The 13221-nt window shown below is 36.7% G+C and overlaps 1 protein-coding gene across 1 annotated transcript; it reads right to left on the bottom strand.

Annotated features, from left to right (window-relative positions):
• Positions 1-447: 447 nt before the first annotated feature.
• On the bottom strand, positions 448-1902 carry LOC135151479 (uncharacterized). Its single transcript, XM_064089940.1, has 3 exons — positions 1764-1902; positions 1417-1681; positions 448-1351 (listed from the first exon to the last, which is right to left on the bottom strand). The coding sequence occupies exons 1-3, from the start codon at positions 1900-1902 to the stop codon at positions 448-450; spliced, it is 1308 nt and encodes a 435-aa protein (XP_063946010.1).
• Between the last annotated feature and the right edge of the window lie 11319 nt (positions 1903-13221).

Raw genomic sequence — 13221 nt, 5'->3', positions numbered from 1 at the left:
TTACTACCATATTATCAACATAAAACTCCATGGTTTTTCCAATCAAATGTTTAAACATCTTATTTGTTAGGCGTTGATACGTGGCTCCTGCATTCTTCAGACGAAACGCCATAACCAAATAACAATAGACACAAAAATCAGTGATGAATGATACCTTAGGAATGTTGTTCTTATTCATTCGGATATGGTAGCATCCACCACAGCCATCCATATAGCTTAACATCTCGTGCCCAGCTGTAGCGTCAAATCAGGGTATCTATTCTTGGGAGAAGAAAACGGTCCTTAGGACAAGAATCATTCAGATCTGTGAAGTCTACACACATCCTCCAGTTTCCATTACCTTTCTTGACCATGACTGGGTTGGCTAGCCATTCTGGGAATTGGATTTCCTGTATAAAACCTGCTTCCAAAAGCTTATCGTCCTCCTGTTTTATGGCTTCTTTCCTCTCAGGGGCAAAATGTTCTCTTCTTTTGTTTCACGAGTTTTCTATCTGGGTTCACATTAAGCGTGTGTGTCATAAAGAGGGGATCAATCCCTGGCATATCAGCAGCATTCCAAGCAAACACATCCCCGTTGTTCCTCAAGAATTTCAAAAATTTGGATTTCATATCCTCGGGGAGTGACGCCCCTACCAAGTCCTCAGCAGGCTTCCCTCTTCTTTCCTCTTCCTCTCGGACATCCAAGTCCTCAATTGGGAGAACCTGCGCCCCAGTTCCTCTGGATTTCAGAGCCCCCACATAACAACTTCTAGCCATTTTTTGATCTCCTAGTTCTTCTCCCACTCCGTTCTTTGTCATGAATTTGATCTTCAAGTGGTAATTGGATGGAATTGCTTTAAAAGCATGTATCTCTGTCCTTCCAAGGATAACATTGTAGGTTGATGAAGATTTTACGACCAAAAAATTCAACATACATGTGGCATGTCTAGGCTCGGTGCCCATTGTTACGGGTAGTTGGATCATACCTTCCATCTTCGTCTCCGCGTTATTAAAGCTGTATATAGGCATATCTGAAGGTGTCAATTGTGAATCAAAATATCTCATCTTTTCATATGCATCATTAAATAAGATATCTACTGAGGCTCCACTGTCAACGAGTGCCCTTTTTACAGACGAGTTTCCAATCACCGGGGTAATTACCAAAGGATCATCATGGGGAAATTTCACTCTGTCAAGATCTAAATTGTCAAATTCTAGAGCAAACTTGTTTTTTGCCCTCTTCGGGGGCTCTCCAACAATGCACATCACTTCACTAGCATAAGCTTTTCGTGAATTACTAGACAGGCCTGTTGCGGTCGGTCCTTCAGAGATTACATTGATCATATGCCCTCTAGGCTGGTTTCTCTTATCCCTATCATCGTTGTCTTTTCCACGATTACCATCACCACGGGGATTCCTATCTGCATCCTAGTATACCTGGACAACTTGCCTTTCCGGATCAAAAACTCAATCTCATCCTTCAACTGCCGACAATTATCGCTCTTATGTCCCATATACATATGAAACCTGCAGTATAAGTCCTTGTTTCTCTTCTCGGGATCAGTCCTAATAGGCTTCGGCCATCGAACACTTCCCTCTTTCTCAATTTCCATCAGGATCTGACTCCTAGGGGCATTCAGCCTTGCATACTCAGTGAACCTCGGTCCTGCTCTCTTTTTGGTGGAGGAGTTATCACCATCCCCTGTCTTTGAATACTTACTATCCGCGTTGTACTCGGTGTCGTTTCCACATTTTTTTTGGCTTCGTGGTCGGTCCCTGGTTACTCTGGGATTTCTTCAAGGTTTCCTCAGCCTTGATATACTTCCCGGCCCTCTCCTGAAGCTCATTCATGTTGTTAGGGGCCCTCTTAGCTATTGATCGACGGAAATTATCATCCGTGGTTCCTTGATGTAGGGAAATCATTGCTACTTTTGGTCTATATCCGGGACCTTGAGCGCCTCCGTAGTGAACCAATTCATATAGTCTCTAAGGGATTCGTTCCTGCCTTGGTGAAGGTTCATCAACGAGGCTGAACTCTTAGCGTGGGTCTTACTCCCAATAAAATGGCCTATAAAAGCTCAGCTCAAATCTCCAAATGAGGATATAGAGTTAGGGGGTAGTCGACTATACCGGTGATGTGCCATCCCGCTCAAGGTTTGGGGAAAGGCTCGACACTTGATTGCCTCCGTGACTGGTTGCAACAACAATGCATTCATGAAGGTTCGTACATTATTCGCGGGGTCACCCGTTCCATCATACACCTAAATAGTGGGAAATTTGAACTTCCGAGAAATCCTTGCTGCCATGATCCCCTCGGTGAATGGGGCGATTGGGTTATTTGGATCACCTGCAGTCAACAAGTAAATTCTATTCATACCTGAGTTTTGAGGGTTCTCAGTCCTTTGTCGAGGTTCAGGTGGTTGCTGCCTGGCCTGGTGTGCCGCCATGTCTCTTCTCAAATGAACTATCTCCTGTTCAAAATCTCGAATCCTGGCTTCTTACTCCTGGTCCGTAGGTCGACGGGACTCGGGGTTATTCTACCTAGTGTTGTGCTGGGAGCCTCGGATCTGGTTTTCGTCTCTCCTTCGTGTGGGAATAGCATAGTCCCTCTCTGAATCTTCAGAGGAGTCGTCCATATAAACTACATACTCATCTGTTTGTCCTCTTGTGGTCGTCACGACTGTTGAGTAATGAGTCCCAAAATCGATGGTTGTGGCCACAATACTAGTCATAGGAGGCACCGTGCACAAAATCAATGGAACTGAGGTTTGAGAAGCGGTGGTTGTGCCACCTCAAGCAAGGGTCAACGTGACCGGTGGTGTGGTGGTGACGGGATTTGAGGTTCCAGCAGTGACCTGAGAAAAGGGTGGATCCTGGTTGTGGTGTTGTCTCTGGTTGAAGGAGCATGAACTTCTAAGCGAAATTTGGTGGATACCATGGTTGTTGTCTTTCTCCCACAGATGGCGCCAAATGTTATGGATCAAAACCTGAGGGGTGAGCTTCGTGCTTTTCTGACTGTTCTCGGGATCGAGATGCCTACGTATCTTCAGCTGGGTGAAGAATCAAGTCAAAAACGTAATTCTAGTTTGGAGGGGTAGAGCCCTTTATATAGATGTCTCAGGGTTAGAGACTGATTAGAAGCAGGATCCCTGGTGTTAGAGTTCTAGTAGAAGTAGGTGTTTGAGTCAGAGATGAATAGGACTGATCTCCGATCCTTATCTTGAGCTGCTGGAGGTTATCTAGGACTCTAGATAGTTATCTCTGAAATTCAGAGTTCTTGTAGGACTCTCGGAGTCCTTGACTCATCAGTCTAACTCCTAGTAGGACTAGAAATCGAGTTTTGGGCCCTGTCCGGCTGGGGGTTCGAGCCTTTAGATTGGACATGTTATGGATCAAAAATCGAGGGGTGAGCTTCGTGCTTTTTGACTATCCCGTGAGTCGGAACTCAGAAGGGTCCTTACGAGGTGCCTACGTATCTTCAGCGGGGTGAAGAATCAAGTCAAAAAATGTAGTTCTATTTTGGAGGGGTAGAGCCCTTTATATAGATGTCTCAGGGTTAGAGACTGATTAGAAATAGGATCCCTGGTGTTAGAGTCCTAGTAGAAATAGTTGTTTGATTCAGAGATAGGATAGGACTGATCCCTGATCCTTATCTTGAGCTGCTGGAGGTTATCTAGGACTCTAGATAGTTATCCACGAAATTCAAAGTTCTTGTAGGACTCTTGGAGTCCTGGACTCATCAGTCAAATTCCTAGTAAGACTAGAATTCGAGTTCTGGGCCCTGGCTGGGCTGGGGCCTCGTGCCTTGAGATTGGACAACCCACGTTTCTCAAACATGGATGCCCAATGGGCTTTTTATAACCTCAATCTGCTAGTTACGAATTTTAGGTGATAAACCCAGAACCCGGGCCTTATACTTAGGCCTTTCATCACACCCGGGCTCAAAATAACCCAATAATTTTTAGGGCCAATTTCAGACCCATATCAGGACAAACCACGTTTCTCAAACGTGGATGCCCAGCGGGCTTTTTATAACCTCATTCTGCTAGCTACGAATTCAGGGTGATGAACCCAGAACCCGGGCCTTATACTCAGGCCTTTCATCACACCCGGGCTCAAAATAACCCAACAATTTTTAGGGCAAATTTCAGACCCATATCAGTTATTGCAGGATTATGTGAAAGCTAAGGAATACTCTGAACAAGTTCCTGGGTCTGTGATTGTCTTGGAAGAAAATTATTAGATAAAACGTCTAAAGTTGTGTGCATAAAAAGTTTGACAAATGTTATGGATTTTTATGAGGACGACTTGTATATATGGTGATTTTTAGAAATTGTCCATAGAAAAGGAAAAGTTGTTCCAAGTGACCATATTTATATTATTCGTAGAGATATATCCAGTTTAATGCCTTTTACAATAATTTAGCTCTTTGTAATCGTTAGTAATTATTAATTTAAATTGAGTTGTTAGTCTAATTATTCTCAGAATATTTTCATTTATATTCTGAATTAAATATTTGTGTATTTATTATAATTGCAAAATTTTAAGGAAAATAAATAATATTATCTGAAATTTGAAAAATTATTTATGTGGGCTCCATATATTGTGCTTTCCAGATTTGTGGGGCCCGTTTTTAAAAAAATAAGAATATCTATTGCGACTTCAAATGGTGTCGTTGTAGAGTGCTATTACAACATATATTTTGGTCTATTCTAACAGCTGATACTGTGTTAGGTAAGACATGTTTTGATGTTGCTATAGATACCTATAATTACTGCTCGGGACCCAACATAGTTTTGGTGTTGGTATAGCCTTTTTTTGGCATATAGCAACATCAAATGGGGTCTATAGAGACATAGTTTTGGTGTTAATGTAGGTCATTTATGATGTAGTGCGGTAATGGACAGATGTAGGAGAGGAGACGAAAGAGAAAAGGGGGAGAGAGTAGCGAGAGAGAAGAGAGTAGAGGGTTTGAGAAACTAAATGAAAGAATGGGGGTTTTACCCCTATTGAAAAGTTTTGAATTATGAAAAGTCAATTTTGCCCCTGATTTTTTTTAAAAAAAATAATTCTACCTTTGAGGGCTGGTTGACAATTTGGTTATTCTATATAATAGTTTTAGTTTTAAAAAGGTTTTTATTAGATTTAGTTGAAAAATAATTGAAAAAGAAACTTTATAAAAATTTATACTTCTGAAGGAATATAATAAAAGAGAATTTTTTACGATACTTCTCTTTTGTAGAATTTTAATTATAGGGGCAAATTAAGAAAAGAAGGGATTAATATTTTCAGAAAACATATTCACTTCCAAAATGTAGGGTAAAATAAGAAGTTTGAACGGTCGAGCTAGGCTTAAAAATCAAGATGTCACATAGCAATTAAACACTTATCACGAAAGCAATTAATCATCACATAGATATATTGTACACCTTAATTAATACCAAAATGATTTTAATCTAATTCACACAATTAGCAAGATAAAGCATTGCAGGGAAATTAAAAATACACGCATAACACCTAAGAAAATAATAATAAAGTATTGAAATAGTAAAATATGAAATAATATATAAATATGATAATAATAACTTCATAAATAATATTACGATATAATTCCACGAGAATCTAACGATTTTCTAAAATTTTCAAATTACGCATGATAAGATAAAGGAAGTATAAAAAATCCATCAACTAATTTATTTAAGAATACAAATATTTTGGCGTTACACACCAAAGCACCTAAATTTTTAAATTAAAGATTAAAAATTTGGAATTAATTTATTTAAGTTTCATATTTAATTTTCTCTTTAGTTTTACTATTATTGTATAAACGTTTTTACTACTTATTCTAATTTAAGTGTTGAAAGTTACCACATATTGAATAATAATGATAAATAATTTTGTGACGTATTACGTAGAGTTTGTGAACACATCAATTAGTTATCTATATTATAGTGCAGACATGTGCAGAATTGACTATATAAACATTTTGTATTGAATAATTACATAATTAAATGGACCTTTTTACGCATATATGTTTGTATATAAATTTTTGGATTTTTTTTAATTTTGAGACAGGATGTGATTAAATATGGCTCATATCTTTAGAATTATTATAATACTATGAACCGGTTCATATATTTTGAATTATTATAAAACTATGGAAATAGCATAGAAATAAATAAAATTTCTATACCAAAAGTATGTTTATATGTGTGTGGACAGATTTGCTAGAAATCGATTAAGTACTTGATGGAATAAGACACTAAAATTTAGTTTGTCATTATTATTATGGACACAAAATGCACAATATAGTCAAAATCAAGATTTGGACAAAAAAAATTAAATACAAAACTACGATTCAAGAAAATTAGTTTTCAACATCCAAATCGAAATAAATCATAGCCAACATAAAAATTAAAAATTGCATTGAATTCAAAAAATAATCTCATAAATGCAAGGTGGGCTAGTCAGATTTCTTCATAATATCTCAACATACGTATATGCATAGACATGTCGATTTATCAATACAATAGCCAGCTATTGTTAAATCTAACTTTGCGCATAGACCTTCACACGCATCAAGTACGCATCCATGATCATATTTCGTAGTACATTCACATATTTTCCTCTTTTGATGATAAACACTCGGATTATCTGCAACTACGAAAATTCAGTATATATTATATAAAAAAATTGTTACTTGAATAAATACAACAAATTTTCAAGATTCAATAACTTTACATGATATATATACATATATCCTGTATTTTTACAGTACAATAGTTCGTACATTCTTGTTAGAAATCTAATAATGAACATATCTTTAAAATATGTTTAAATTAACATACTTTTCTCCTTGAATTATATTTTCCCAAAATTCATTATCAAATATCAAAAATGTAGGTAAACCAGAATAGGTAAAAGTATAATAATGATTAGATACGAAAATGAAAATGAAATCAGAAACAAACCACTTAAACTTTTTAACCTTCAAATTCAGTTTCATTTCTTCCAAAATCATTCATCTCAATCAAACACAAATTTAAATTTCATTTTGAAAGATAAAAAATCATATGCTTACAAATTAGATTTCAATATTCAATATGGCACGACAACATTCATGATAATCACAAAACCATCATATACATAATTTTTTGTGATTCATCTTTTCTAAGAGAAAGAAATTTAATATACAATATTATTTAACTTACTTGTTCCGGGACAAGTAGAAAAATCTGACACGGTAACATTCACGATCATCACAATAACCATCATATACATAAATAATTTGAGATTCATCTTTCTAAAAGCATGAAATTCAATATTCAATATGAAAGATGTTGAGTTTATGAGATATAGAAATATTAATTCATGTATTTAAATGATATTTGATTATTAAATGTTAAGATTTGATACTAAATGAATGATTATATGATGAGTGATAAATTAAGTATTTAATAACAAAAAAGATATGCATTAGAAAACTAACAAAAAGAGATGATGACATTCTTAAAAAGATATTATTTGTAAATATAAAATACTGTACGATTAAAATTATTTTAAAGTGTTAAGCCTAAACCCACTATAGAACGGGGTTGAATATAATGGAGTACAATCAATTCGAAAACCAAAACCGTGTAAAAAATAAAACTTCAGCTTTTATTGATACTAGCCTTAAACCCGTGCAAGGCACGGACGACCATTTTATTAAAAAAAAATTAGGTATATAAAAATATTGATATAAAAGTATAAGTTATTCCTAATTTGTATTTTAAAATGTTTTTTAATTTAGATATGATTAAATTTTCTGGCGTGATGATAATATGCATATTATTAATTAACTTAAACAGTATAATCTTTTTTTAAATAATATTACATATTTACATATAAAATTTGTTATGACACGTTAAGTGACGGCTAATATGTATGGTTGATCATTTGTCAAAAACATTTAAAATTTCTCTCCACTACATGTAGGGGTGGCATTTAGTTAACATAAATCGAAATGGAAAATTTATTGGGTTTAAAGAAACCGAATTTTGACAAAAATGCATACTTAATTCCGAAATGAATTTATCCAACTTTAAAATTTGAACTGAAATTTGAAATTGGGTTACGTAATTCCATTAAAGCATTTGAATTGAAATTATTAGTCCATACATTATAAAAAAGTACGGTTTATTAATAGTTGAACTTGAACACAAAATTCAAGTGAGTAATTAAATTTAAATTTGCGACTCTCGGAGTTGCAGATGCGGTCAGCATGCATCTTTGGTCATGTGCTCGCTGCTGCTACTGTGATATGTGAAGTGAAAAAAATGTGAACATGCATTGGTTGTGAAATCATGGATTTGGAATCAACTGGGTATATATTCAATTATTATGAACTTAGAAGCATAGAGTTTGGTTAAAAATCTATTAGATAAGATCAATTGTTGTTCACCAAACTGTCCAACAATTATATATGATATAATTGACAACTGTTGTCTACCTAAATAATCATGTTTTAAGGACTACCAGTGGTTGACTTAGGACATGACGAAATATGGATCTTGGCTCACTAGAAAGATTTATGGGATATACTTTCTGAATTAATAGTTAGGGCTATTAATTTGATAAAAATAGTGGGAGATATATTATGAATATATCATATGCACATAAATATTGAACTCAGACAATCTAATGTTTATTTTGCACTTTTATCATTGTAGATACTGAATAATGACAAACAACACAAACACACTATCCGTACGATCAGTCCTTGAGAAGGAAAAATTGACAGGAGGAAACAACTTCCTAGACTGGCAGAGGAATTTGAGGATTGTCCTCAGGTAGGAGCGCAAGCTTCATGTCATTGATATTCCTCCTCCAGACCCCCTCCCTGAGGGTGCTACTGCTGATGAACGAGCAGCACACACAAGGGATGAGAATGATGCAAATGATGTTGCATGTCTTATGTTGGCAACTATGAGTGCTGAGCTTCAAAGACAGCATGTGCATATGGATGCATATACGAGCACTTGCAAAGCATGTTTGCAAGCCAAACTCGTTAAGAAAGGTTCAACACGAGTAAGTCACTCTTTAATTGCAAACAAGGGTCAAGTGAACCAGTTGGCCCACATGTTCTGAAGATGATTGGTTACATTGAGTACCTTGAAACTTTGGGTTTCCCGATTAGTCTGGAAACTGGTATTGATCTAATCATGAATTTTTTGAACAACAAATTCACTCAGTTGTTGTGAACTATAATATGAATGAATTTGACAAAACACCTACTGAATTGTTGCATATGTTGAGAACATATGAGACCAACATGAAGATAGATGAACCTGCTCCCATACTAATGGTGGGCAATAAAGGTAAGGCCAAGGGGAAGGGCAAGTGGAAGGGTAAGAAGAAGATTGGATCTGATTCTGCACCCAAGCCAAATTCAGGTCCCAAACAGGCTTTAAAGCCTAAAGGTGGTGTTGCCAAGGGTGAATGTCACTACTGCAAGAAAGCTGGTCATTGGAAGAGAAACTGTCCTACTTACATGGAGGATCTAAAGAAAATGAAGGCAGTTCTGATTTCTGGATCAGGTATTTATGTTATAGAAGTCAATTTGTCTATTTCTACATCTTGGGTATTGGATACTGGATGTGCTTCCCACATTTGTATAAATGTGCAGGGTCTGCAGAGAAGTAGGACTTTGGCTAAGGGAGAAGTGGACCTAAGAGTAGGCAATGGAGCAAAAGTTGCTGCTTTAGCTGTAGGGACTTATTATTTATCTATGCCCTCTGGGCTTGTTTTAGAACTAGAGATGACTGGTATTACGTGACTGCGATTCGCAGAAACATTATTTCTGTTTCTTATTTGGACAAGAAAGGTTTTTTGTTTACAATAAAGAACAGCAGTTGCTCTTTTTCTATGAATGATTTAACCTATGGTGTTGCGCGTTTATTTAATGGTTTATATGTTCTTGATTTAGATAATCCTGTCTGTAACATAGAAAACAAACGACTTAAAATGAATGACTCAAATCAAACATACCTCTGGCATTGTCGTCTAGGCCACATAAATGCGAAACGCATATCCGAATTACATAAGGATGGATACTTGGATAAGTTTGATTTTGAATCATACCAAGAATGCGAATCTTCTTTGCTTGGTAAGATGACTAAAGCCCCTTTCACTGGTAAGGGTCAAAGGGCCACTAAACGTCTGGAGCTAATACATAGTGATGTATGTGGCCCAATGCGTGTGATGGCTAGAGGAGGCTACTACTACTTCATAACATTTACTGATGATTTCAGTAGATATGGATATGTATATCTTATGAAAAACAAATCCGATTCTTTTGAAAAATTTAAAGAATACAAGGTTGAAGTAGAGAAGCAAATTGGCGGAGGTGCAAATATTAAGATCTTACGATCCGATCGTGGGGGTGAAAACTTAAGCACCGAATTTAAAGAGTATTTTAAAGAGTGTGGTATTGTATCACAACTCACTCCGCCAGGTACACCTCAATGGAATGGAGTTTCAGATGCGATCGATGATGAGTCATGCAGATCTTAAAATAAGTTTCCGGGGTTACGCTGTAGAAACGGCAGCTTTCACACTTAACCGTGTTCCTACTAAGAAGGTTCAAAAGACTCCGTATGAGATATGGAAGGAGAAACGGTCAGGCATGAACTTTATGAAAGTTTGGGGATGTAAGGCGTTTGTGAAACGTCAAGCATCTGACAAGCTTGGACCTAAATCCGAAGAGTGCGTTTTTGTGGGATACCCAAATGAAAGAAAGGCGTATTATTTTTATAGTCCTTCTGAGAAGAAAGTGTTTATTGCTCGAGATGATGTCTTCATGGAAAGAGATTTTGTTTCCAAAAGAAACAGTGGGAGAACTATAGATCTCGATGAAGATCGAGAACCACAAAATAGCATTGAACCTGAAGTGGAACAAGAGCATAGTAATGATAATGCTCAACAAACACAGGTTGTTCGTAGATCTGGTAGAATTCGCCACGAGCCAGAGGGATATGGATTTCTCTTGACTCAGTGTGGTTATTTGATGCTTATAGATGAAGATGAGCCTCTCACATACCAAGATGCTATGAACAGTCCAGACTCTAAGAGATGGCTTAAATCCATGAAATCCGAGATAGATTCCATGTACGAAAACCAAGTATGGACTTTGGTTGATCCACCTGAAGGGGTAAAACCCATAGGGTGCAGATGGGTTTCTAAGAAGAAAAAGGACATGGATGGAAATGTTCAAACCTATAAAGCTAGGCTGGTTGCAAAAGGTTTCAAACAAATTCATGGTATTGACTATGATGAAACTTTCTCACCAGTGGCTATGGTCAAGTCTATAAGGATTTTGCTTGCCATTGCAGCATTCCATGATTATGAAATCTGGCAAATAGAAGTCAAAACAACCATCCTTAATGGAAGCCTTGAAGAGGATGTGTACATGACCCAACCTGAGGGTTTTGTCGATCCAAGGAATGTTGGCAAGGTATGTAAATTGCGTCGATCCATATATGGATTGAAGCAATCCTCTAGGAGATGGAATATCCGTTTTGATGAAATAGTCACAAAATATGGCTTTGTTCAAAACGAAGATGAACCATGTGTTTACAAGAAGGTTAGTGGGAGCTATGCGGCATTCATAGTACTGTATGTTGATGATATACTATTAATGGGGAATGACATACCTTCTCTAAAGGCTGTTAAGACTTGGTTAGGGAGCAATTTCTCTATGAAAGACTTAGGAGATGCTTCCTACATTCTAGGAATGAGGATCTATAGAGAAAGATCTAGCAGAATGATCGGTCTAAGTCAGAGCACATACATTGATAAGGTTTTGCATCGTTTTGGAATGCAAAATGCAAAAAGGGGATATGTCCCCGTGTCTCAAGGGATAACAATCTCTAAGGACCAGTGTCCGAAATCATTGGATGAGAAGGACCGCATGAATAAAGTTCCATATGCTTCAACAATAGGATCTATCATGTATGCAATGGTATGTACTCGCCCTGATGTCTCGTATGCTTTGAGCATGACGAGCAGATACCAGTGTAATCCAGGTGAAGGTCACTAGACAGCAGTCAAGAATATTGTTAAGTACCTGAAGAGAACTAAATATTCATTCGTGGTGTATGGAGGAGAGGAGAAACTCGTTGTAAAAGGTTACACCGACGTAAGTTTCCAAATAGACAGAGATGATACTGTATCACAGTCTGGTTTTGTGTTTTGTCTAAACGGAGGTGCTGTAAGCTGGAAGAGTTCAAAGCAAGAAACAGTAGCTGATTCCACAATGGAGGCTGAGTACATTGCAGCTTGTGAAGCAGCTAAGGAGGCCGTTTGGATTCGAAAGTTCATTTCTGATTTGGGAGTGGTTCCATCGATCGTAGATCCCATTGATCTATACTGCGATAATAATGGAGCCATTGCACAGGCTAAAGAACCTAGATCACACTCCCGGGCCAAACATATACTCGGGAGATTTCACCTTATTCGAGAGATTAATGAAAGGGGTGATATACACATATGTAAAGTGCACCCAAATGATAACATTGCAGACCCACTGACCAAAGGCTTGTCATAACAGAAGCACGATGGTCACACTAGTTCCATGGGTATTAGATATATGGGTGATTGGGTCTAGTGCAAGTGGGAGATTGTTAGTGTAGGCGCCCTAGTGGCAATACATTATTCTTTTAAACCTTTATGTCAGTTGTTCATTCAATAAATGTATTTATTATGATCTAAATTATTGCGATATTTTGTTAGCATAATAAATGTCCTTAGAATCATGATACACATTATATAGTTTAAGTACATGACTTGAACTTGAGATTATATAATATATCATATTCTTAAAGGTCCCTAGTCGAGTATTATTATATAGAATGATAATAATACATAGATAGACTAGTATGTTGTTTGACAAGATAACCACATCTCATTGGTTATAAGTATGGGGATACTAAAGTCAATACATAGGTACATGTGAGAGTACATGGTACTGGACAGACCCACAGTGAGATTCTTCATGTTTAATAAAGTCATAAGAAAGACTCACGGTGATAATGGTGTAAAGATCCTTTGACTTGAAATCATTATATTTATCTACGAGGATTAATATACTTTGACTACATTAAAAGTTACCTTTGACCGGGTGATGATAAAAGTGGACATCGGGTATATCATGAGTCGTATGAGAAATATGAATGATAGATAAAGGATTTAACCCTCCTATAA

This window comes from Daucus carota, chromosome 3, assembly GCF_001625215.2.
Source record: "Daucus carota subsp. sativus chromosome 3, DH1 v3.0, whole genome shotgun sequence".
Taxonomy (NCBI): Eukaryota; Viridiplantae; Streptophyta; class Magnoliopsida; order Apiales; family Apiaceae; genus Daucus; species Daucus carota.
Note: the sequence above shows the minus strand (reverse complement) of the source record. Positions and strands in the feature narration are given on the sequence as shown.

Bases quoted from the DNA above. Each gene is read 5' to 3' on its own strand.
- LOC135151479 (XM_064089940.1), bottom strand. From the start codon at position 1,902: ATGATTTCCCTACATCAAGGAACCACGGATGATAATTTCCGTCGATCA. The intron at 1,682-1,763 runs GTAACCAGGGAC...ATTCAAAGACAG, and splicing joins AACCTTGAAGAAATCCCAGA to GGGATGGTGATAACTCCTCC. The intron at 1,352-1,416 runs GTATACTAGGAT...CAACGATGATAG, and splicing joins CGGAAAGGCAAGTTGTCCAG to GGATAAGAGAAACCAGCCTA.